Raw genomic sequence first — 27,265 nt, 5'->3', positions numbered from 1 at the left:
TAATTTTTTAATGTATATCAATCAGTCAATATCATTGACGATGTGTCCCTTGAACAATGAGCACTGATCTAAAACCAACATAAACCCAACAGGTATTGTGCTTTGTCAGCAGATAAAACATTTGAAACATTTATAGAACAGCAAGCCTATCAATAACCAAAAGGCCTCTCAATAACTTGTAAACATAACATTGTAAAATACAAACATTTGGTAATTGCCATAGTAGGGTTTATAACTCAGTGAAGGAAAAATACGGCCTCTAGAACAGTAACAAGCCTTTGCATACTGGCAAAACAGGAGTGGAAACAAACGCACACATCCCAGTCCGGTACCAAAAATATTATTAATAGGCCCGATACAATATATTGTTATTGGATTTATTGGGATGACGTCATAATTCCTATATATAATTATCGTGCACATCTAGTCTTCGTCCAGTTTTGGCCAAGGAAAGCTAGTCCAGTTTTAGTTGACAATTACTCAAAATGTTTTCGTCTTTAAACTTCAAAGCTGTTAGACCATGAATAAATAAATAAATAAATACAGTAAATAAAATGTTTCCAACAATTTCGAATGAACAATGACAGACGAGCACATAATTGTAAAATCTACAACAGGGGTCGAGTTGTTATTGAACTAAATCTTTATGAAACGACAACGAAAGCCTGACATCTTTACTTGGTATGTTACAATCGTTGCGCACTCACCACTTGGAAAATAACAAATAGAATCATTGTGTGGCAGTGCATATATTTCCTGTAAGTCTAAAACCGCGACCAGGGAACTCGACAATTTTGACAGGCGAAAAGTCATGGAAGTCAAACTGATTGCGCACCTCTATGACTTCAGGTACCATGCAGTTCACTTTCGTGGTTTAATTTACCCCTACGCATATTTATATACTCCAGAACACTCGGCATTGAGTTGGGAGGGGCCAGCCCCGCTTCTGGCTGAGCAGAGATTTAAGGCGTAAAACGAGCTCTGTACTTATGCCCAGCTCCGTGCAATCCGTGACGGAAGGGCCACCAATGGGCACTGAACTGAACCATATTATTGTGAAATATGTTTGAAGGTCAAAGAAAAATGTGTGAATGGACCATCAGCTCATAACAACTCGTTCATGTCAAATGAGCCGGCCGGTTCCACATTTAAAATTATGGGTTGGCACAGAGCCAGATGCACTCATCAAAGGAGCCAGATATGGCTCGCGAGACATAGGTTTCTGACCTCTGGTCTACAAGGACATCACCATCTTTGTGATGATATTACACACTCAGCTGGCAAACAATACATTATTATTAATTAATGAAACTCATCTTGATGCCACGAAATATTTTCCAAGAGTTTAAGATGACACGCACGACGCTAATACTAATGCGAACGCTATGCTAACGATACAGGTTACATTTAGTGTGTGATGATCACTCAGCACAGATTTTTAAAGCCTAAAACAACATGGCATATCTAGCCAAGATAAGAAAACAAAACTTACCAAGCGGCACCTGGCATGTGTTTCACAAAAGGCTGGAGACTTAGGTCATGTCCACACCTAGCGTTTTTTTTTTTTTTTCCAAAACCGAGGATCCTGCCCTAATACGTCAAGAAAAAATAATTACATCCACACTAGCTCATTTGTAGAAAAAAAAAAGCTTCCACAGCCAACCGCATTCATTCATTTTTAAGTACATTCATAACAATGCGTGAAAAATAATTGTCCATAATACCTCCATCCTTCGCATGTGTTATTAACTTATTTTCTCCAAAAAACGTATACATCCGTTCTATTTTTAATTGTTTCAGTGTCCCAAAACGTATTTATAGGTCTTTTACGTATTTTTTTTCACAAGAGACATCTTTAAGTTCTGATGCAACTTTGCTCCAAAGCACAACGCTCAAAATCCATTTTAAAGCAATAAAAGTGGCCACTGGAGGGCAGTAGCGCATTTGGTAAGAACTGATATCGGACCATGACAAGAAATGAATGAAGACAAATAGTCAGGAAACGGAAGTTGGAAGAAGTGAGAAGCATGAGAAAAATGTGGAGAGCGATGTAAAAACACAAGGCACATGCCCCACACAAGTTCCCTTGGTGAATTCTGTTATGAAGTAGTGGTCACTACAAAAGAAGTAGGTGACATGAGTGACACCACGAAAACACTGCTACGATCCGTGCTAGCTACACATAAGACAAGAAAATGTCACACATTGAGAACTTATGATGGAGACTATGGTGAATTTTCATTTTGTTCTCGTCTCATCATGGCATTCGTCTCGTTATGTTTTAGTCCCCCAGACAGGTTTTTAGCTCGTCACTTCGTCATCATGAAAAAAAATTGCTTGTCGATAAAATATTTTCGTTATTGTCATCGTTGACGAAAACAACACTGATTTCGGTCGTATTTGTCTTGTTCACTACTTTAGTAATAGGTAGTTCAGTGTGATCTTAATCTGAACACTAGGGGGCATTGTGCAAAAGGAGTTAATGCAATACTGTTTGATACAAGGAAGATACTGTATAGATAATGAACAAATTATATATTTACTTAAGTATTTCTATAATTTAGGAACATGATGTCGAATGTCGTTATGAAGGCACCGTCCTTTGTGAATTGGGGAATCCACTGAAAGGCAAGGAAAAGGTATATTATTTCAATGCTCTTGATCATTTTTTGGAATCATGTGAAAAAAAATGTAATGATGTTAAATGTTGGGGTTTTTTGGTGACAGGTATCACTTGACTTGAGGTTGGAGACGTCAGGTATAGATCTGTACACGCAGAAAATCCAGTCTGAGCTGCTTCTGTCCACGTAAGGGTTTGAATATTGATGTTCTATGTGAATGTAATAATTTGATATAATAGGAATGACTTTAAAGTCATTCAAATTATTCATTTTATTCAAAATTATTTGTACTTTTTTTATTGCCCATAGCAAAATACATTTGGGCAAAACGAGTACTACAATTAAATGTCATATGTGGGATGCAAAATATTGTCCCGTGGGCTGCAAGTTTGAGACCCCTGTCCTATATGAATGTATAGAAAACAAAAACAAGAAAAAAAAAACTACATTCATGCTAGAATGAGTGAAAGCAGTCATTTTTTTTTTTTCTCCATAGTCTCAGTGAGCAAAGTGACCTGGTGCCTGTGCCTGTAACCTTGTTCATCGAGAACAGCATTCTCCCCTCCTTCTCCATGTGAGCTGCTATTATCTACAGGTACAAATGTACGCACAAAAACTTTGCGTCTGATTTTTTTCGCCTTTTTTTGCAGAGAAAATGCGCTCATTCAAACCAAATTCAGCGGGACGGTGATGGGCGAGTCGGCCATGGTGAACAGCAGCAACGTAGGCAGTCTGCTCGAGTTCACCTTCAATGTGAGTCACCTCGTCCGCTCAGATGCATTCCCTCATTGACGCCTTTTACTGTCAGTTGGTTAATATTATTTTTGGGAAACAAGTCATGGCTTGCGGTGCAGCCGTATGCAGGGGTGGATGCTATAAAAATGAACTGTGACTGTGAGTTCACAGAACTTTTCCTCCCTCTGTTACTAGGTCAACATGGAGGGACCGCCCTTGGGGGAATTGGGGACCCTTGCTGTGGAGTTTGAGTGGCCCTTTGAGGTGTCTAACGGGAAGTGGCTTCTGTACCTGACTCAGATCATTGTTCAGACTGAGTCTGAGAGTGAATGTCGACCACCTGGAGATGTCGTCAATCCGCTCAATTTAACTGTGAGGGTCATTTTGCATATACATATGCACCTAGTAATGGTTAGCTCATTACCTCATTGGCTGGCATTGCCATCTGCAATCAAAATTATTCATTTAAAAATATTTGTACTTTTTTATTGCCCGTGGCAAAATACATTTGGGCAACACTATTACTCCAATTAGATGTCAAATGGGATACACAAATATTGTCCCGTGGGCCGCAAGTTTTAGATATTAAATAGTAAAATAAGAAAATCAAAAGAAGGTGGAAGTGACATATGCCCTAAAGCAGTCAGCACATTTGTAGTTTTTTTTTTTTTTGTATGTGTGGCAAGGTTCCTGCCAACCTCCTCAAAGTTAATTAGTGCCGGCGATACAGACCCACTCAAGACATAAAAGTGGTGTCATTCAACTAGGTTTCAGTCGACATATCACAAATATTATGAAAATATTTTATAAAGGGTGAAATGTTTCATAGTGTTGTTTCAAAATGAATTTTAAAAACAGATTAAAAACAAGATTATTTGATGCCTGTCGTCCCAGCTCAAACTGATTTTCATCTGCTTCCATCAATGGCAGCCAATGAGTCAATACAGTATAGTGGCCGTGGTCTGACTGAGCCTTGGTTTTAAATATGCTTCCGAAGCAAAACAAAGGCAGTGTTAAACTACTTTAGAATACACGGTCAGATTCACCACATTTGAACCTCTACAGGCCGCAAATTCCAAAATAGTAGTAAAAATGCTATTCTGAGAGTCTGATGTCTTGATCAAACCCAGTCATTTGGCCACTGATGTCACCGTCTGCTCTGCTTCCTTCACCACATTTCTATGGCAGCTGTCTGAAAGCGCATCGAAACGTGTCAAAAGGCAAATCGAAGTGGAGCATACAGATGATACGACTCCGCCTCACAATATTCAGCAGCAGAACAAGCTCACATTGCTCACGCCGCGAAAAGAAGCACACCAGTTGGTGAGCGCATAAGCTAATTTTCTTTATCCTTCCATATCTACATGTTGTCGGAGTGTATTTTTCCTTTTGCTTTAATGTTTCCTGTTTGTGTTTGCAGGAATGCTCCAAGGGCACAGCACGATGCGTGACCTTTACATGTCCTTTGTTGAACATGACCAACTCAGCCAAGATTCATGTCCGCGCCCGTTTATGGAACAGCACAATGCTCGAGGTGCTTTCATCAACCACATAGCTAAGGATCAATAACATTCAATATTTGCGCAAGAGCAGTAAATCTTCACTGAAAAAATACCAAATCTATGATGCAATTTTACCTTTATAAAGATAGCGAAGCTCTCTTTGAAAGAATAATGTTTCAGTTGTGATGTGCGTGTTTTGGTTCTGTTTTGAGAAAAGGCACATATTGAACTTTAGACTTCACAATCAGTTGATGGGACACGGGGCTGATCCGTATGGGGCCTATTTTCAAAAACTTCAAATATGTTCAAAACCAAAGCCGCTACCAACCTAAAACCAAAACTGACACCTCCCTTAGGCTTATATGAGTCTCCATGAGCAGCGAGATCAAAAAATTCAAAGTCATTCCCTAATAAAATCCAGAATAATTATTTTTTATAAAAGTATATCACAACTTAAAATTGCTATAAAATTCTCAAATTTTACGCTAGATGCACAAAAATAAGTCACGTCATGTTGTGTTGTGTCATTTCCTGTTTTACTTTGAAGGCTTCACCCTCCTTGTGTCTGTACGCTTGCCCTTCCTCTTGTCACCTAATCACCTATTGTTTCCACCTGTTCGCCATTACCTCTTGTGTATAAATAGTCTGCCTCTCCCTTGTCTTGTGCCAAAGTGTTTTTCTACCAATGTTGCTCATGTCAGTCTTGTTGTTTTCACAGCTATACTGTTTTTTCCCCCCTCCATTTTGGGTGTTTGTTTGTTTTTTTAACTTAGTTTTTTGTAAATAAAGTTTTGGTTTTAACTCCACAGCTGAGTCCGCCTTATCATCTCGGCCTGACAAAATCACCAAATGCAGAGATGATCACCTACATTTCTAGAATCAATATCAATATTTAACATATCATATAAATTTTTGCCCAAAATAGCAACTTCATTTTTTTTTTTTTTTTTAGTTTTCAACAGCTAATGTATCACTCAACTTTCACATCAGAAAATTAATACTTGAGGAAAGCATGCAAAATCTTCTTAGTTTTACTCAACAAAAGCAAAATTTGCATTTTTCTATGTAAAATCACAACTTATTTAGATTGAAATTCGCCATTGTGTAAAGATACAAAATCCAACATGGCGGCCGTCACAAAACAAAGAGCTTTTTAAATAGAAAATTCTTGCAAACAAATACTTAAATCGCGGAATTTCTATAGATATGAATGTAAAACCATAGACTTAATTTATTGATGGGACACGGGGCGCGGGGCTGATTCATTGGGGGGCCTATCTCCGTCAAAGCTGACCGAGTGGAAACACAGACAAATTGTGAAAAAATGCTTAAATCCATGTTTCACGTCCATGTTTTTAAAGATTTCAATCTCGATTCTTGGTTAAAAGCAAAAAAAAAACAAAAAAAAAACGTGCAGGTAGTATTTATTTACGTAAATATTATGAACTATGTGGTTGGTCGGTAAGGAAATTAGCGGCCGCCATATGTAAACAGAGCTTTTTCCGTTGAAAATTCTTTTGAATAAATGCTTAAATCCCTGAATTATTTATACATATGGATGTAAAATAGTCTCGATTCTTGGTTAAAAGGGAAAAAAAAACGTAGGTAGCATTTATTTACGTAAATATTGCGAACTATGAGGTTGGTCAGTAAGGAAATTAGCGGCCGCCAAATGTAAACAGCTTTTTCCGTTGAAAATTCTTGTGAATAAATGCTTAAATCCCTGAATTCTTTACAGATATGGACGTAAAACAGTCTCGATTCTTGGTTAAAAGCAAAAAAAAAAAAAAAAACGTGCAGGTAGCATTTATTTACGTAAATATTGCGAACTATGAGGTTAGTCAGTAAGGAAATTAGCAGCCACCATATGTAAACAGAGCTTTTTCCGTTGAAAATTCTTGTAAACAAATGCTTAAATCCCTGAATTCTTTATAAATATGGACGTAAAACAGTCTTGATTCTTGGTTAAAAGCAAAAAAAAAAAACGTGCAGGTAGCATTTGTTTTACATAAATATTGCGAAGTATAATGCCAATGCTTTAGCTGTAGCGGCTAATTTGTCGCATTGATTTTTTTTTCACAACGTTTCAAAATGCATGCATAGTACAAAAAATGTAATAATTACCTTGAGTCCTCGAACAAATCACTCCTGAGACAATCCGTCCTGTTTGTATGCAGTACAGCTTTCGTACTTTTTCAACCTACATCTGGCGTTAGATCTCTGCATGTGACCGACCTCTAACAAATGAAGAGGAGTGTTGGACGCCCCCCTTCAGGAAGGCATGACGCAATAAATGGGGAGTGTGTAATGTCAAAACATTATGATGTCTATGGTAAAACAGTCTAGATTCTTGGTGAAAAGCAAAAAACCAGGCAGTTATCGTTTATTTTACGTAAATATTTCAAGCCAAAGTCACGGTATTGTTTAATCCAACATGGCGGCCGTCACGAAACAAAGAGCTTTTTAATTTGAAAATTACTGCAAATAAATGCTTAAATAACAGAACTTCTATAGATATGAACGTAAAACAGTCTAGATTCTTGGTTCAAAGCAAAAAAAAAAACGGGCCGTTATCATTCATTTTACGAAAATATTTCAAGCTAAAGCTAGGCTAATTTTTTCCGTTCATTTAACTGTCTTCACAACGTTTCAAAGTGCATGCATGGTGCGAAAAATATAATAATTACCTTAAATCCCCTACCTAATAGCTTTTGAGACACTCCTGCCTGCTTGTATGCTGTAAAAACTTGTCCTATTTCCACCTAAACCTGGCGTTAGAATGCAACGTGTGTTTGAATTAATCACAATAGTGAAAGCCGCCTCAATGCTCTACGGGTCGGCCCCCTACGGGAAGTCGTGGCGCAAAGTCCGTGGGAGTTGTTTTGTTATAGTCTATGATTGAACATACTGTATTTCTTCATTTTTATTGTGTTTGCCTATACAGGACTTTGCCAATGCTTTGTGGATCAAAGTTGTAGGTGAAGCCACATTGAAACTCATCACAGACAAACCCACCCTTAAAATGGAAAGCCAGCCCATCATGGTACGACTTCAAATTATGAGTATTATCTCATAAGACTTCAAATTATGAGTATAAAATGTTAACTCTTTGGCTGTTATTAACAGCCATAGACGTCCAATCCACTTTGACTGGGAGGGGCGAATGAACGTTCGTTCATTCGCCTCTCCAAAATGGATTGGATGTCTATTGCTATTAAAAGTTTTATAGAATTTGAGTTTTCATGTGCTAACTACTATAGGTGCACGATAATTATCGGTCCGATAAAAGGAATTATGATGTCATCTCAATAAATCCGATAACATAATTAATAGGCCCGATAATCTAAATTTTAGCACGGTGTCGATTGATTTGGATGTGTGCTTTTGTTTCCGCTCCTGTTTTGCCAGTATGCAAAGTTTCATTACTGTTCTAGAGGCCCTATTTTTCCATCACTGACTGATAAACCTTACTATAGCAATTACCAAATGTTTGCATTTTACAGTTATGTTTGCAAGTTCTTGAGAGGCCTTTTGGTTATTGATGGGCTTACGGCCTAAAGAAAGTTGTTTCATTGACCAAAACAACAAAAGTCTCCTCTCCTATTGCATCAAATGTTTTATCTGCTGACAAAGCACCATTCAGTTTATGTTTGTTTAAGCTCAATCCTCATTGTTCAGGGAAACACATCGTCAATGACATTGACTGATTGATTGTGATTGACTCAAATTATATTTAGTTGAAAAAAATAAATATGGGCACTTTATTTGAAGTCAAAACTTATTTTCTTTGTTTTGTTCATTATAATAATGTTCATGTCATCATGAAAATTCTATTTAGGTCAAAGGCAAATCAATGCTGAATCCACCATTAGTATTTTTCACCTACAAGTGTTCTAAAACTGAGGTGAATATACATTTAAAAATTGTATATGGCGGAAAACACGGATAAGACTGAAAAAGCAGTTTCTGCTCTTGCACTCCTCTTGAAAATAAACTGCTGTATTTTAAGCCAAAAGAACTGTTGTGTTTGATAGAACAATATGTCCATATGCTGCCATAGCAGATTCATGGCGCATTAAGCCCCCCAACTATTTTTAATTGGTCCGTTTTACCCTGGAAACCCCCGTTTACAGACGTAGTGCAACAGCTTTTGTTTCAACCCAGCCATAAAACGAGGGTAATTAATTATATTTATTGTTCAAAATGTCTGTCATTTTTAGCTTAGAATCATCTATCAATCTAATGTTTAAAAAAAAAAAAAGACTAAAAAGACTAAAAAATTATTCACTTGCATATTTTAAACTTTTAAACAAATGTCACAATGAAAAAAATGGCGTCTGTAAAAAAGTCACAGATATCTACCTCATAACTATCGCTTAATCGATTTTTTGTGTTACTGTCGCATTTTCTCCGATATGCAACCCTCGTGAGGAAAAGAATGAATGAATGTTAGATGATAAAAAATCGATCCAAACAAAGAAAAATTGAAAAAAAAAGTTTAAAAGGGTAAATATATGAAAAAGAAAATCTCGACCACTCCTTGATGTCTGTGATTTCTGCATCACAACCCTTGTTATAATACCATTTTTCACCCGTAAAATCCACCCAAAATCCAGCTGTGGCCATTCACAGCTGTGTCTTGACACTCGATGATACATGCTACATGGAGTTTTTGGATTGAAACATGGTAAGTACGTGATAATATCTCGTTAAAATCATGACGTCTTTATTATGCTCTCACGTGTTCTCAGCTCCAGTGAGGGTTTTGAGGTTTAAAATTTGTGTTTTTTTTAAAATGCCCTCCTGTTCCAAATTTTTCTTCCCACCAGAAAATTGAGATGTTAAGCTTTCCAATGATGTATCACACATGCATATCGTACAATTTTGAAAGTTGGCCAAATTGGGGGCCTCAGAGCGGAACCTCAAGTCACCTGAGTGTTTTCCGCCATATATATTATCGGTTATCATATCGGTATCAGCCTTGAGGAGCAGGAAGTTATCTTCATCGATTTCAAAAAATTGATATCGTGCACCCCTACTATCTACCACAGCTCATACAAATGCTATTTATATACTTTACTGGCTGTTGCTAATGGTTGTCCCCATTTTGATTCAGTTCGCAGTGGATATCGAACCAGTGGAACGGGTTGAGACGCCCTATGAACTTCCACTGTGGATCATCATTTCTGCCATCGTAGCAGGAGTTTTACTTCTAGGAATCATCATCCTCATACTTTGGAAGGTAAGGCAATATTAAACACAGTGAACCTTTGCACACTGACTTAACAGTGGAAATATGTCCACAAGTGGTATTTCTCAACCCCCAAAATCTTTCCTGGACACTCACACTGACATCCTCCTCCACCTCCGTGCAGTGTGGCTTCTTCCAGAGGGCCAGCAGGAGGGAGATGTATGAGGCCAAAGCCCAGAAGGCTGAGATGAAGATCCAGCCCTCTGAGACAGAGAGGCTGACTGAGGACTACTGAGACCCACTATGGGTACACAAGCGTGCACTTCAATGGGGCTTTTGGGTAACAACACCCCTCCAAATGAACGGACTTTCGTGAACTCTTACTAATCATGGTGTGGGCTCTCTCTTTCTGACCTAACATCCTCTTGCTTACTTTCCAGCAGGCTGGCGCTTAAGGAGCTCATTATTGCGTGTATGTTGAGAGGATTTCTCTGATGCGCAGAAAACTTGTACTTGCTATGCTACAATAATTCTAGTAAGAGTTGTAGTATTACAGTTTGGTGAAAAATTGCAATTTGCATTGCAATGAATTATCATGCTGAGGCTCTAAAATGTGTTGCTTTGAGATATCTGGGTATAAGAAAAAACAAAACTTTTCCCCATTGAACAGGATTTGTATTTTTTTTAAACATATTATCAAACTGGAACATAAGTATCATGTTAAGTTAAAATAAATTTTTAAAAATGACAAAATATTTGAAATAAAATAAATACAGTCCTTTAGGTGGGCCTAAACCCACAGCTCAACATTATTACCATCAGAACAAGAATAATTGAATTATTTTCCATAAAAAGCACGTGTGTATGACTCGTATCATATTTACATCATACACACACTCTCTTTCTCAACACAGACAGTTGCCAGGGAGAAAAAAACACTACATGTTTTACCACCGCTAGACACGCTAAGGCTACGTCTACACTAGGACGGAAATGGATGTAGGCGGGTAATATTACCCGCTGCTTCATATAGACTGCTGTCTTCGTACAACAATCGGATACTAAGAAAGTGATGTCATGCCGTCGCCATTTTTAGTGACAGCATCGTAAACAATAGAGGCGACGATCACGCATGGTATTCCTGCTCCTCTTTCCATTTCCACACATTTTTGTTGAACCTTCAAACTACGTTGCAATACTACTGTATGCTTCAATTCAGTGCCTATTTGTGGTCCTCCTATCGTGGATGACGCGGAGATGAGCGTTTTTTACAGAGCTCGCCTCCCGCATTGTCTCCGATCAGCCAGCTGCGAGGCTGGCCCCTCCTAACTCAATGCAGACCGAACATGAGTATATTAAAATATGCGCAGAGGAAAATTAAACTCCAAAAAGTGACCTGCGTAGTACCCCCAGTCAAGAGGCGCGATCAGTTTTTTTCCATGACATTTCTGCCTGTCAAAACTGTTGCCACTTCCAGGATCGCCACTGTTATGCACAAGCAGTCCTGGTTGCGTCTTCCAGGAACTAGACGCAGCGCCACACCATATGCTTCTATTTGTTATTTTCCAAGTGGTGAGAGCGCAACTGAGCATCGATTGTAACATCCCAAGTAACGATGTCAGGCTTTCATTGCTTTCTAAAGATTTATTTCAATCACAACTCGGCCACTGCTCGTAAAAGCCAAGAGTGCTCTCCCTTAACTCTCGCTCCTGCATGATGCGTTCAATTGCGTTCACGAAAAAAACATTGATCACAAAATAATGACAGTCTAGAAGGTGTAGTAATTTCGAATTTTCTGCCGGCGAGTAGTGAGTTTCCGGTTCAGAGGTAAACCGCGAGGGCGATGACGTGACATATGAGGCTGCTCTTTTCCAAGCATGCGTAGTTTGCGCAAGTGCAGGCGTACCTTGCAGAAGCGGGGGGGCCTTAAACGCACCTTAAACATAAGTGTGGACAGGTATAAAAATAGACGGCAAAATACCATAGAGAAAAATTATCTGTCCTAGAGTAGACGTAGCCTAAACACGCTGGAGTTAACTCTCGTAGCTTGTGGGAAACGTTCATGACAGTGTTTACTAACCATAAATTTTGTATAAATGAGAAATTATATTGGAGGTATTACCTCCTGGGCAGCCACCCTCCGCCAACATGTTTTACATGTCGGTTGGCCCTCCTCTTCTAAGCCGCGGCCATCTGTAACTTTTATGTAGTCGAAGTATTCCCACACCAGCAATTTCATTTCTTCAATGTGGGAGAAAGTTCAGGAGTTTCACTTCCTCCAGCCATCGTGTAGCATAGCTGACTTACTGACACTGAGCAACAACGGGTAGAAAATGGTTGAGCCTTGCAGCTGCAACCGAGGGATTTCTCCATGCATTTTTGGGACATAAAAAATAGCTAATACGTTAGGGAAGGTATGACGGAAAATTTTTGCGGTTTTGAAACCTTGACATTTTCATACCACGGTATACCTTGAAACCGGTAATTGGCACGTCTACTTACAGTACAGGTCACAGAGTATGAAAACAGCTTCCAGCCCCTCCCGGTTAAAATTGATTGGCTAAAGACTTCATCTATGTGAGATTACAAGCAGAGGTCGGTAGAGTAGCAAAAAAGTTGACTCAAGTAAGAGTAGCGTTACTTCAAAATAATATTACTCAAGTAAGGGTAATAGTAGTCATCCAAAAATTATACTCAAGTACAAGTAAGAAAAGTATTTGGTGAAAAGAATAATGGTAATAATGGTATTTTTTTCTCAGCACAGTTATCTATATGAACTGTTGTTATTATTATGCTATACTATAACATATTACATAACCACACTAAGCCAAAGAAATACAAAAAAACCCAAACATTAAATTCCATCGAGGGAAAAAAATCTACAGAAATTAAGCATCATTCGTCCAAAGACCATGAGTGCCCTCTAATGCAGACAATAGTTCCTAGTTTGAATAGTTACTGAAATAGTGAATAGTTCCTTCATAGTTCCTATCATGAAATTAAAAGGATTATATCTCCGGTTTTTCGTGGTCAATCGGTGCCGAATAGTAACTGGGAGCAAGGTTAAAATCCACGCTTTCGAATCATGTCGAGGGCAGCGCTCTGTCAAATAGTTAATTTTTTTTACGGTTTAAAGACGCCACGTGATTGAGCAGGCCAGCGTGGTCTTAGAACGGCAAGCTTGAGTCAGATTGGTATAATGAAGTCATGTGATTACTGTTGCGACGTCTCATTGAGTAAACTGGTAGAGCTACTGTTAGCATCGCTGGAGTTTTAAAAAAAAGTAAAATCTAATATGTAGAATAAAGTGGAAAAACGTAACGACGAGTGTAGCTCAAAGTAGCGGAGTAAGAGTAGTGTTTATTCTCCACACAATTCTACAGAGGTAAAAGTAAAATGTATGGCTTCTTGATACTACTTTTATGAGTACTTTTGAGTATGAGTAATGAGTATTTTTCTAAAAAATTACTCAAGTAAATGTAACGGAATAAATGTAACGCATTATTACCCACCTCTGCTATACACTAACATTCTTTCTGGAAATGGGGAAATAAAAATATAATTTGAATAAATTCAAAGTATTAGGGTGTGCAGGCCTTATTACATCCCATAATGGAAAATTGGATCTATAGCAAGTTGTTTGCAGTGAAAGCCTATTCATCTTTGAGAAATTTAGTCAGGCTATAACATTAATCAATAGTGCAAAAGCTTTTGGCAGTGCCACACAATTAGCTGTTACATAACACTACTTAAACAAACCAGGAATTTGTGTCAATATATTCACATTCATAACATAAAAAATGACTCCATCTTATCACAATATCACTATACTTGTCAAATACTGTATATTATACAAATAACAAATGACACGGCAACAAAACACAATCTAAAACACTAGGCATCATTTTAAATGTCAATATTTGATTTCTGGGCAGATAAAATTAGACTCATTCATCAAAATTTCAGCAACTACACCTGTTACACGACCCATTTAAATATGCTTTCCAGTGAATTTTCATTGAATTTGCTTGTAAATGCTTAAGGCACACTTTTGCTTGGGCTGTGCAGCATGTTTTAATACTCTTGCAAAATTGATATAAAAGAAATTACCACAAGAAACTAACTTAAATCTTAGTTGGAATTTAAAGGAAGAGCACCTTGTACATCAGGACTTTCCATACTTTTTCCAACATATCCCTTTCATGCACTAATTGTGTAAGCACAAAATCAAAAAGGCATCAACCAGCAGCAATAATTTTGCCCAGCCCTGATTCGTATTGGCCCGAATATAAGACGTTGTTTTTTGCATTGAAATAAGACTGAAAAAGTGGGGGTCGTCTTATATTCGTGGTCTAGACATACCGATATACCCATACCCGACATAGATATACCCATTCACGATGCTAGATGGCGCCAGATATCATTGAAGCGATTTCTGTCATGACAGATCTCAGCTACTCTCAAGTTTAACCGGTTTGCAATTTTTTATTGCAATGTTTTTCCTTGTTCAGATTTGTTTCAAGACTACAGTTACAGTTAGACTTCACTTTGATGGTTAATGCAGTTATTGCAATTTTGTTGTTTTATCACAATAGATTAGTTTATTTACATTTCAAAAGCCAGAAACCATTCATTTACGAATGTGTTTGCACTTTAGTTTACATATTTAAATGTTCAGATATTAAGATTTGAATGAGGCAAAATAACATGCTTTATCTCTCAAATATATTGTTATAATCATTTGTTTCAGATGTACTGTAATTATTTTCTGTATAAAAATTAATTTGGTGTCCAAAAAGTCTTTTTTCAAACTTGAGTCTTGAAAAAGAGGGGGTCGTCTTACAATCAGGGCCGTCTTATATTCGGGCCAATACAGTATGTACTTTTACTGTATATTTCTTACATTTACTTAGGTCAGTGCATCCTTGGATGAGCAGGCCTTCACTGAGGCTTTGGGGCTCAAGGCCTAGACCGTGAGATTAAAATCCGTGCTAACGAGTCATGTTGATGGCGGCTCTATGTCAAATACAGTGGTACCTCTTCGTACGAAGTTAATTCGTTCCAGGACCTTTTTTGTAAGTCGAAATGGTCGTATGTCGAGCAGGATTTTTCCAGATTTTTCCATAACAATACTTATAATTCTATTAGCCCGAAAACCTACACTAAATCCTTAATAAAAATATCGACAGCACTGTCGATATTTCACAAAACGAGCAACAAAAGCAAAATGAACAGGAAAGACGGGATGAGACAATGAGAGAATGACAAAACCGGTGTTCTGCCAAAATGTGCTACACCAGCAAAACGTCCTACAAGAGGCGAATTTGACACCCAGAGTAGTATACCATGTGCATTCAGCTTGTTTTGTTTAGATGCATACAGACAGAACATACTAAAGATGCCTTAAGGAAATACTTAAACTTAGTAATATCAAATTAGGGTGGTTTAAATACGCTATGTGACTAATGTGGTCAACAAATTAACAATCTGCTTTAAAGCTACCACAAGAAAACACAATGCTTAAAAGTATGAGAAGGAAACACATGCTAAAAGTATTTTGAGGCAATGAAAAGGGAATAAAAGACTCAATAAAACCACAAATAGTAAGTACTCGCCACTTTTAACCGATGTGTGCATGTGTTGGATGTCCCGCCATTTTAGCACCAATAAATAGAAGAATACAAGAAACCAGCTCGTGTACACATAGAGAAATGTCATTTTACTGACTGGTGAAACACAGCACAAGCATAGCACATTGGTAGTTCAAAACATGACCATAAACTGACAATATTCACGGTAATAATATGATTTGACAACTTCTCCAACTTACCAGAATCTAGGAGAAAACAAAACAGATGTGATTTCTTTTAAAGGCTGCTGTATAACTTGCTCGTTTCATCATGATGAATAAATGTTTCTTCCATGGATTGACACAGTAAAATGAAAGTGAGAACGCAAGTCGGAAATCTGTGAGAGCTCATCGCTGTGGACATGACAGTAACAATAGGAACTATTGTTATTTGGGTTTGAGTTTCCCGAGGGACAGATATACAGTGCCTTGCAAAAGTATTCGGCCCCCTTGAATCCTGCAACCTTTCGCCACATTTCAGGCTTCAAACATAAAGATAGGAAATTTAATTTTTTTGTCAAGAATCAACAACAAGTGGGACACAATGGTGAAGTGGAACAACATTTATTGGATAATTTAAACTTTTTTAACAAATAAAAAACGGAAAAGTGGGGCGTGCAATATTATTCGGCCCCTTTACTTTCAGTGCAGCAAACTCACTCCAGAAGTTCAGTGAGGATCTCTGAATGATCCAATGTTGTCCTAAATGACCAATGATGATAAATAGAATCCACCTGTGTGTAATCAAGTCTCCGTATAAATGCACCTGCTCTGTGATAGTCTCAGGGTTCTGTTTAAAGTGCAGAGAGCATTATGAAAACCAAGGAACACACCAGGCAGGTCCGAGATACTGTTGTGGAGAAGTTTAAAAGCCGGATTTGGATACAAAAAGATTTCCCAAAGCTTTAAACATCTCAAGGAGCACTGTGCAAGCCATCATATTGAAATGGAAGGAGCATCAGACCACTGCAAATCTACCAAGACCCGGCCGTCCTTCCAAAAGTTCTTCTCAAACAAGGAGAAAACTGATCAGAGATGCAGCCAAGAGGCCCATGATCACTCTGGATGAACTGCAGAGATCTACAGCTGAGGTGGGAGAGTCTGTCCATAGGACAACAATCAGTCGTACACTGCACAAATCTGGCCTTTATGGAAGAGTGGCAAGAAGAAAGCCATTTCTCAAAGATATCCATAAAAAGTCTCGTTTAAAGTTTGCCACAAGCCACCTGGGAGACACACCAAACATGTGGAAGAAGGTGCTCTGGTCAGATGAAACCAAAATTGAACTTTTTGGCCACAATGCAAAACGATATGTTTGGCGTAAAAGCAACACAGCTCATCACCCTGAACACACCATCCCCACTGTCAAAAATGGTGGTGGCAGCATCATGGTTTGGGCCTGCTTTTCTTCAGCAGGGACAGGGAAGATGGTTAAAATTGACGGGAAGATGGATGCAGCCAAATACAGGAACATTCTGGAAGAAAACCTGTTGGTATCTGCACAAAACCTGAGACTGGGACGGAGATTTATCTTCCAACAGGACAATGATCCAAAACATAAAGCCAAATTTACAATGGAATGGTTCAAAAATAAACGTATCCAGGTGTTAAAATGGCCAAGTCAAAGTCCAGACCTGAATCCAATCGAGAATCTGTGGAAAGAGCTGAAGACTGCTGTTCACAAACACTCTCCATCCAACCTCACTGAGCTCGAGCTGTTTTGCAAGGAAGAATGGGCAAGAATGTCAGTCTCTCGATGTGCAAAACTGATAGAAACATACCCCAAGCGACTCGCAGCTGTAATTGGAGCAAAAGGTGGCGCTACAAAGTATTAACGCAAGGGGGCCGAATAATATTGCACGCCCCACTTTTCAGTTTTTTATTTGTTAAAAAAGTTTAAATTATCCAATAAATTTTGTTCCACTTCACGATTGTGTCCCACTTGTTGTTGATTCTTGGCAAAAAATTAAAATTTTATATCTTTATGTTTGAAGCCTGAAATGTGGCGAAAGGTTGCAAGGTTCAAGGGGGCCGAATACTTTTGCAAGGCACTGTAGTTGACGGACACAGGAAGTGTGTGCTTACGTTTGTTATGGTCCGAGTTGCTGAGCTGCAGTAAACATTGACTCAAATGAGTTCAAGAAACTAAATTCTGTGCTTTACGAAGAGTGAAAAAAGCTTAATTTACACAGACGAAATCATTCAGCCGATTAGAGTGAAGTATTACCAAAACAAAATAGTGACGTCACGTACCGTAATGGTCGGCAACGGGTCTCCGCATACGTTTCTTCAACACAACGTGGCCGTGTCAATAAAAAAAAAAATCGGTTTTTATATATATATCTAATATATATATATTTCTGTCTCCATCCATGTACCCGTTTATAATGCGCACCATGATTTTACAAGTTGATTTTGGGGGAAAAAAGTGCGCGTTATATTCGGGAAATTACGTTAATCACCCCGAGCGTCCATTGCACACATAAAACATGGCGCCCTCCGAAGGCCAAAACATGTATTAAATATTACAGATTTTTCAATCAATGGCAATATTTTCTGTGTGTCTAATAACATATTTTAGTATTAAGGGGAAAAAAAAAAAAAAAGTGGCTTATTAGAGCGTACAAGTTTTTAAGTCCGAGGTTCCCTATAAGAAAAGAAATCATAATTTGTGTATGAAAGTATTAATCATGATGCACAAACTGTTAAATTTTTACATTTTATGCCCTTCTATCTTTTATGGGGTTTTTTGTATGATATTTTGATGAATAAATTGTCATAAACTTAATGATACTAGTATTGTACTATTGTACTATATGTATCAATATTTTTTATTTTAATTATTAAAAACATTTAACATTATACTAGTACTTTTGGAGAGGCTTGAAAAGACCAAATCAGAAACAGTCAATTAAACTGGAATATTATCGCACATCCTCCCATCAGATTGCACTCCAAAAGGTTAAAATCACTGATCTCTTCGATATGCTGTGATGTATATTAGAGCAGTTTATCCTGTTTTTTAAATCAACATTAGCATTTACATGCATTTTGTATAGGAAGCAGTAGTTTTGTACACGGTACCTTGCTTGTGCTTTTCTTCCACGTCTTCCTCAGGCTCCACTAAAGGCCCCCTCGCTCTTTCCTTCCCAACTCTGTCTCTACGAACAATCTAAATCTCCTAAATGTCGTCTTCAAGTCGCCATTAAATCTGAGCTTAAGTATCTAATGTCACTTCTTTTCTCTCCAGCTTGGATTCTTCAAGCGATCCCTCTACTACCGGATAATGCCAAAGCACCGCGGGGTGAAAATTCGCAAGGCTGATCGCTATCAGTTCAATGAGGGATTTGAGCCAGAGGAGCCACACAGAAAGTATTGGATCACCAACTGGACAGAGATGCAGCATTTCTACTACTGAGGCCTTAATTTACATTGCTCAGCTACTGACTGACATGTGGACAAAGAAAAGAACATTTGGACAAACTGTGGATGATGATCTGTTTTTTTTTGTTTTTGTTTTGTTTTTTAAAATAGATTTCTCAGTGCAATATGTTGAGCATTTGTGTCACAGAGATTGTAATTGTCAAGTATTCTCTCACTGCAGTGTTGTAAATTGAATATTGAGGCATTCACTGTGTTGTTTTGATGTTCTGAATTTGCTATGAACGCTTTATCTGGTGATATTTCTTCTTGCTGGTGTTTTTTTTTTTTTTTTTTTTAACCCCAATTGGCCTTATAGTTTATCCTTGATTGTAAATGCAGTGTTGCCTTGAAATACGGGTGACCAGATTAACAAGTTCTGTATTGAAAAGTGGACAAGTTCCGAATGCCATAGATTGGCTAATGATGGATCACCACATCATTACAGACAATATAATAATGCTTACAGGCATGTATTCTTTATCCTCAGTGAAGAATGACTCATATTTCTGCATCATGGTGAATTCTAGTCGTTGTGAAACTCATTTTTGCGTCTATAACTGGATCACAGTGCCTCTAGTGGCCAGGTCAACCTCAACAAAAGAAGCCACAGTAATTAAATTACAATATTGTGCACGGTATTTTCCACACTATAAGGTGCACGTAAAGGCCTTAAATTTTCTCAAAAATGGCACTGCGCCTTATAATCCGATGCGCCTTACATATGGATCAAAATTGGTTGATCAGGACATTCCCTTTTGTGCAGCTTCATCTAATGGATGCAAAACGCAAACCCAACTACGACTACTACTACTACTGCCTTATAATGTGGGGGGCTCTATATATGAAAACAGTTTTAGGCTATTCATTGAAAGTGCGTCGTCTACTCTGATCCACCTTACAGTGTGGAAAATACTGTACTGGTATTTGAGAAAAAAAAAAAAGATTAGCAGCTCATCTCAAGGCAGCGCTGTATATGCGTTTCTCCATCAGTGCTCTGAGTAAGCACTGACTTTTTAATCTCTGCTGTAATTGTTTTTTGTTGTTGTTGTTGTTGTTTTTTTTTTTTTAATTATCATTCTCATGCACTGACTTGCTGTGCCGAACATGATGAGTTCAGTTCCAAAGTTGTGTTGTTTTTTAGGGACTGCATTGCCTTCTCTCACTGGACTGGGGTTGTTTTGAATTGCGAGGCCCTGACTTGATGACTATTTATTACAGTCTTGTACAAACACAGGAGGAGATCTGTTTAAGAGGATGTAACACAGGGAGTTACAACACTGGATTCAATTATGCTTCATGTTGTGATCAAATAAGGCAATGTGTAGCTTTGTTATAAATGTTTCATTGACTTTTTAAAAATCAATTTATAGACTCAATGGGCACCCATTCCATTGAAAGTAGGGGCAAGTTTGTTCGAACTCGGATATTTTGCCCTTTTCAAATCAATTAACACAAGCAAATTTTGAAATGTTGTTATTGTTATTCCACTCATCTAGTGGACAGTGAGTGGATATCATTTGTTGTACAGGACTTTGGACACCGGCCACGGCTTTTGGGCAGAATGGACTAAGAAGACATTGATTCTGTCGTTTCTAATGGACTAAATGTTGCCTTGCTGCTTTTGCTCATGTTACCTGAGAGCGACCTGCCAGGTATTCTGCTGTGACACTGAGAACTGCAAACCTTACAGAGGCCCCTTTGACTCCTCTGGGTGGAGCGGGGAAGGACTAAAATGCACAAACCTTGCTGATTTTTATACTGCGCAGTTTTGATGTAATTTGATCATTCATTACATCTGTCAAATGAACTACTGCCTGGAAATGTTTCATATTAAGATTTTTTTTTATTGTAGAAACAAGAAACCACATCAGAAAATGCTTACACAAACAATAACTTTACATAAATTTCCTCCCTACATGTGAACATATTACAAATAAATTACAAAATTGCAATTTCTTTTGCATAGGCAAAAATATAATTGGTGTATACAATAAATATACAACAACATGTAATGGGTAGGGAGACCAATACAAATAATGTAAAAGCAAATGTGGTCAGATTCGTTGTACAGAACAAAACACCATTTGCCACATCAGGGTTGTTACTGTGCGAGCTGCACTTGCCAGTTAGTGTTTTTCCCTAAGCTCCATTGACAACAATGACGCTTTAGACCTTTTTGACTTCCTGTATCTGTAGGCCATGAAGATGATGGTGAGCAGTAGGACCAAGCCTATTACCAGCAAAATCCACTGGCCTGCAACGGCGGCTGCTCTGTCTACATTCATTCCCAGGAAGTCCACAGTGTTGGTATTAGTCTCAGATTCCTTTGCTGGAGCTGCAAAGAATGATAAATAAGATTTTCGGCTGTTACTTCACACATTTTATTTTCTATGATCCAGAACCTTTAACTCTCAATTAACTGAAATCACCACTGTATTTGCATTTTGATTTATGAGCCCTATTGTGCTAAAGAAGGCAGTTTTTGTGGGTTCTATGCACTGCAAAAACACACCTCCTTAAAACGAGTTAAATTCCCTTGTTTTCAGAATAAATCTACTAGAAATACCGTAATTTTCAGACTATAAGCTGCTTCTTTTCCCCCTCATTTTGAATCCTGCGGTTTATAGTCCAGTGCTGCTTGTTTGTCTATTTATTTGGGTTAATAGGTACAACGCTTTATTTGACAGCGGCATCATAAGAATTTCATAAAACCGTCATAATTATGATATGACACTATCATGGGCATTACTGAATGCTTATGACAGATGTAATTAAGTGTCATCCAACAAATTATGTCACTAACTGCATTTATGTTCAGCTCGGATTTTTTACATCCATTCAAAAGTGAGATAATTCGCCGGATGACACTAATTGACATCTGTTATAAGCATTCATTATGGGTTACTAAATGAACACGTGCCTCACGGCATTAATGTTCAACACTAATATGATGTAAACAATTCCTGCGGAATTCGCGAGAAAGAGAGGGAGCGACGACGACTCGCCGTTGCAACGGCAAAGCTACGAAACGGCCGTCAATGTAGCCACTCCAACCTATCGCTGGAACCCTCCAGAATGAAGGAAAAATACTCATGTTCATTTCCATGACGCTCACAGATCAAAATACCCTCCCACATGTCAATAGGTGGCTACACTCAGCTCGAATGTGCACCCGCGTTGGCCTGTCACACATCTTTCTCAGTCCTAAAACACTAAGGGCATGTGAATTGAGACCAAAACAGGAGGTAACTATGAGCCGTTACCATGGAAACGGACATTTTCTATTTAAAATGCTCTTCGTGCATGACTACAATATTCTTTATTCTACGCACATTATTGGGCAATAACAAAATAGTAACGCACACACTAAGGAAAAATGAACGCGTTAGATTGCTCGTTACTGAAATAAAGTAATCAGATTACAATAAGTCTCGTTATTGAAAACCCTGGTCACTGGAAATTGATGTTGTTGTTGTTTTTTTGTAAAAAAAAAATACATACATTTTTGGGATAGTAAAAATACAACTGTGCATTGCATGATTTTTTGGGGGTATAGTCTGGAGTATGGAGGAACAATGTGAGTCAGGTGTAAAATGTGGGGGGAGTTGACAAAACAAATCTCCAAATCCGCCAAAGAAGTCATTTTATTAGGGCTGTCAACGATTAAAATTTTTAATCGAGTTAATCACAGCTTAAAAATTAATCGCAATTCAAACCATCTCTAAAACATGCCATATTTTTCTGTAAATTATTGTTGGAATGGAAAGATAAGACACAAGATGGACATAAACATTCAACATACTGTACATAAGTACTGTATTAGTTTATTATAACAAAAAATCCACAAGATGGCATTAAAATTATTAACATTTACTGGATGTGTATTTTGCATAGCTGTTTGATTTGGAATGCCAGTTCTCTTTGCATTGAGCGCTTTTCTTTTTGTGAACATTATTTTTTTGAGAGATAGGAATATTATTTTTGTTGTGCTTTCACTAAATGATACTGTAGCAACTTAACTGTTTGGCCCAAATACATGATGGGAAGTTGGGCAACCATGACTGTCAGTTGTGGCTACAAATGTTATACAGTATGTTCTAGGTCATAGGTGTCAAACCAGTTCCACAAAGGGCCAAGTGGGTGCTGGATTTGGTTCCAACCTGTACCGCGGAAACAGTTTAACCAATGATTTTTCTGTTGAAACAAGCAGCACCTGACAAAGTTTAACTGATTACCCATGTAAGAGATCAGATTGGTCAAAAGGTGTCCTTCTCATTGGTTGGAAAGAAAACCTGCATCCACTTGGCCCTTTATGGAGTCAGTTTGACACCAGTGTTCTAGGTTGTGTTCAATTAGGCGTGTGAAGAAAAAGATAGTCTCCTGCTCGGGCCCAATTGCATGATGGGAAGTTGGGCAACCATGAATGTTAGTAGTGACTGCAAATTGTGTACAATATGTTCTGCGTTGTGTTCAGTTAAGCGTGTTAAGAAAAAGATCGTCTCTAGCTACGCCCAAATGCATGATGGGAAGTTAGGCAACCATGACGGTTAGTAGTGGCTGCTTAAACCAATAAAAGGTGCGGTCCAATGAAAGCCCGTGTCCACTTGCATTTCTCTGCCTTTTCGGTCTCTGTGCTAAAACGGCGTCATTGTAAACTGTTTGCGGCAACGCATGAACGGGTCATTCCGTCCATGCGTTAATTGCATCAAATATTTTAACGTGATTATTTTTAAAAAAAAATTACCACCCGTTAACGTGATTAATTTGACAGCCCTACATTTTATATAAGCCACAAATTAGCAAGCAGACACACATTTGGGGCAGGCATTCTTAATGGTAAACATTTAGGTGTGTCAAAAGCCAAGTTGCATCATATGCGGGAGTGTGATGACTAAGCCCAAACAGTGTGCATGTGCAAACAGCTACTGTCCCTTTTTTTTTTCTTCAATTCAATGAATCTAATCTGTTTTCCCCTTTCCTCAGGGAAACAAGCAACAGAAGAAAAAAAATGCTAAAAGCAAATCATTTTAGGTATTTCCTTTTGGAAGGAAATCAACTGAGCGATGTGCTTTCCATCTGTTGGGCTCCCATTTTATACATGTGTAACTTATTGTATTTCAACGCGTTAGTATGTAAAACTTACTTGAAGGCTTCCAGTCGTAGTCGGGCCACCCGCGGATGTCCTTGTTCTTGTCATTCTCTTCTTCCAGCCATTTAATGAGAGGTTCGAAATATTCCATGAGTGGCTTGGCGCTCATTTTAGGCTGGCCTGTGATCATGGTCATGGCTTCGGGCCAGGGCTTGCTGAAGCCCAACTTCATCACGTCTCTGCGGGTACAACCAGGAGGTCACAAACAACAACGCACACAATTTATTACCATTGTGAAGGGCCTTTTGTGTCCTCATGATGGATCTATAATTGGTTGATAAAATTCCGAGGTCTTAATTGACCAAACCTTTTCACGTGTAATTGGTAGAGAATTATCCAAAAATATGTTGCTTACATTTTATACCATTTTTTTTCACGAGGAGTATCTGATTTATGAAAACAAAAGCACATTTTTACTTTGAATATAGTATTTTTTTTTGTTATTTTTATAAACATCAACTACAGTGCTTGCCAAAAGCATTGGCACCCCTGCAATTCTGTCAGATAATGCTCGAGTTCTCCCCCCAAAAATGATTGAATTACAAATGCTTTGGTAGTAATATCTTTATTTATTTTGCTTGCAATGAAAAAACACAAAAGAGAATGGGGAAAAAATTAAATCATTATCATTTTACACAAAACTCCAAAAATGGCTCGGACAAAAGTTTTGGCACCCTTTGAAATATGATGTGATGCTTCTCTAATTTGTGTAATTAACAGCACTTGTTACTTACCTGTGGCACATAACAGGTGGTGGCAGTAACTAAATCAAACTTGAATCCAGTTAAAATGGATTAAAGTTGACAACCTCTGTTCTGTGTCCTTGTGTGTTCCACATTGCTCACGGACAAAAGAAAGAAGACCAAAGAACTGTCTGAGGACTTGAGAAGCAAAATTGTGAGGAAGCATGGGCAATCTCAAGGCTACAGGTCCATCTCCAAAGACCTGAATGTTCCTGTGTCTACTGTGCGCAGTGTCATCAATAAGTGTAAAGCCCATGGCACTATGGCTAACTCCCTAGATGTGGACGGAAAAGAAAAACTGATGAAAGATTTCAACGAAAGATTGTGCGGATGGTGGCTAGAGAACCTCGACTAACATCCAAACAAGTTCAAGCTGTCCTGCAGTCCAAGGATACAACAGTGTCAACCTGTACTATCCGTCGGCGTCTGAATGAAAAGGGACTCTATTGTAGGATACCCAGAAAGACCCCACTTCTGACCCAAAGACATAAAAAAGCCAGACTAGAGTTTGCCAAAACCTACATGAGAAAGCCAAAAACTTTTTGGAAGAATGTTCTCTGGGCAGATGAGACAAAAGTAGAGCTTTTTGGGAAAAGGCATCAACATACAGTTTACAGGGGTAAAAAAAAAAAACGAGGCCTTCAAAGAAAAGAAGACTGTCCCCACAGTCAAACATGGCGGAGGTTCTCTGATGTTTTGGGGTTGCTTTGCTGCCTCTGACACTGGATTGCTTGACCGTGTGCATGGCGTTATGAAGTCTGAAGATTACCAACAAATTTTGCAGCATAATGTTGGGCCCAGTTTGAGAAAGCTGGGTCTCCCTCAGAGGTCATGGGTCTTCCAGTAGGACAAAGACCAAAAACACACTTCAAAAAGCACTAGAAAATGGTTTGAGAGAAAGCACTGGAGACTTCTAAAGTGGCCAGCAATGAGTCCATTCCTGAATCCCATAGAACACCTGTGGAGAGATCTGAAAGTGGCAGTTTGGAGAAGGCGACCTTCAAATCTCAGAGACCTGGAGCAGTTGGCCATAGAAGAATGGTCTAAAATTCCTGCAGAGCATTGTGAGAAACTCATTGATGGATACCGGAAGCGGTTGTTGGCAGTTATTTTGTCTACCAAGTATTAGGCTTAGGGTGCCAATACTATTGTCCCCCCATTTTTGGAATTTTGTGTAAAATGATAATGATTTCTTTTTTTTTCATTCTCTTTTGTGTTTTTTCATTGCAAGCAAAATAAATGAAGACATTACTACCAAAGCATTTGTAATTGCACTAATTTTCTGGAAGAAATTGAACATTATCTGACAGAATTGCAGGGGTGCCAATACTTTTGACCAGCACTGTATATATTTTCAGTTAAGCCTTTATAGGGCACTCATTTTACTCATTCGTTACCATTGATGGCGCTAGGCGTCCAATCCATTTTGACTGGTAGAAGCTGTTTTTTATTCATTTAAATTAAAAAAAAAAAAAAAAAAAAAAAGGTTTTATTAACATTTTAAGAATTTGTACTCATATGTAATCATATGAATGTTTTTTTTTTTTAATGTAATAATGTTTACTGAAATATATATAGTATGTACCAAATAGCTTTGTTTTTTATTATATTTTGTTTTTTTTTAATGTATATATAAAATCGTCACTTGTCCATTAAAGGGTTTAATAATCAATCAGTTTACTTTTATTTTGTTGCTTGCATTTTCAAGTATGTCATGGAGAAGCATTTAAGGCACTTTAATATTAATAATGTCTCACACATGACTATCTATATAAGTATAACACCATTTACCATTTATGATCTCTTTTCATGTTGTCGCGTACACTCACCCCAACAACTTCCCAGCATCCTTGGACTGGTAAATGTCACATGTGTGCAGGGGCCCCACGTGCTTGGCAGCATTACAAAGAGCCTTGTGGAACTGGAACTGGATAATGAAGCTTACAAAGTACCTAAGGGTGTGATAAAAATAATACCTCGTCATAAATGCGCTTGATAAATAAACGCATGATGATGATTGCATTCATCCTGTCACATGAAAAACATGGTGTTCTGCGGCTCACATCGCTAAGTTTACCTTATCTTATCGAGGTGTGTGTTTGCAAAGCGTCAGTTTATCAGTGATTAATTATCAGATGCGGTGAAACAACAACAGCAAAAGCACTCACCTCACGTAGGGAACATTAGCGGGGATGTGGAACTTTGCACCTGGGTCAAAGTCATCCTCGGTGCGGGAGACGGGCGGGCATAGGCCCTGGTACTTCAGTCTGTG

At 38.2% G+C, this 27,265-nt stretch overlaps 2 protein-coding genes across 5 annotated transcripts in view; one reads left to right on the top strand and one right to left on the bottom strand.

The window, feature by feature from the left end:
- Positions 1-20,908, top strand: part of itga3b (integrin, alpha 3b) — a 54,159-nt gene extending 33,251 nt beyond the window's left edge. Inside the window, exons 16-26 of one of the 2 annotated variants that reach the window (XM_057826786.1) lie at positions 2,565-2,639; positions 2,728-2,807; positions 3,118-3,195; positions 3,272-3,374; positions 3,552-3,728; positions 4,545-4,679; positions 4,777-4,890; positions 7,803-7,901; positions 9,975-10,100; positions 10,234-10,356; positions 18,929-20,908. In XM_057826786.1, the coding sequence (XP_057682769.1) occupies positions 2,565-2,639; positions 2,728-2,807; positions 3,118-3,195; positions 3,272-3,374; positions 3,552-3,728; positions 4,545-4,679; positions 4,777-4,890; positions 7,803-7,901; positions 9,975-10,100; positions 10,234-10,344 (1,098 nt within the window). In that variant the 3' untranslated portion in view covers positions 10,345-10,356; positions 18,929-20,908. Of the gene's footprint in view, positions 1-2,564; positions 2,640-2,727; positions 2,808-3,117; positions 3,196-3,271; positions 3,375-3,551; positions 3,729-4,544; positions 4,680-4,776; positions 4,891-7,802; positions 7,902-9,974; positions 10,101-10,233; positions 10,390-18,928 lie in introns of both variants that reach the window. The other variant, XM_057826785.1, reaches the window with a different exon arrangement.
- Positions 20,909-20,937: 29 nt separating this feature from the next.
- The window catches only part of ace (angiotensin I converting enzyme (peptidyl-dipeptidase A) 1), a 47,574-nt gene continuing 41,246 nt past the window's right edge, over positions 20,938-27,265 (bottom strand). For all 3 annotated transcript variants that reach the window (XM_057826782.1, XM_057826781.1, XM_057826783.1), the window contains 4 exons: positions 27,162-27,260; positions 26,823-26,945; positions 24,245-24,429; positions 20,938-21,436 (listed from right to left, as the gene is read on the bottom strand). In XM_057826782.1, the coding sequence (XP_057682765.1) occupies positions 21,228-21,436; positions 24,245-24,429; positions 26,823-26,945; positions 27,162-27,260 (616 nt within the window). In that variant the 3' untranslated portion in view covers positions 20,938-21,227. The remainder of the gene's footprint in view (positions 21,437-24,244; positions 24,430-26,822; positions 26,946-27,161; positions 27,261-27,265) is intronic.

This window comes from Corythoichthys intestinalis, chromosome 21, assembly GCF_030265065.1.
Source record: "Corythoichthys intestinalis isolate RoL2023-P3 chromosome 21, ASM3026506v1, whole genome shotgun sequence".
NCBI lineage: Eukaryota > Metazoa > Chordata > Actinopteri > Syngnathiformes > Syngnathidae > Corythoichthys > Corythoichthys intestinalis.
The sequence above is the reverse complement of the archived record's forward strand: the minus strand, read 5'-3'. Positions and strand labels throughout refer to the sequence as shown.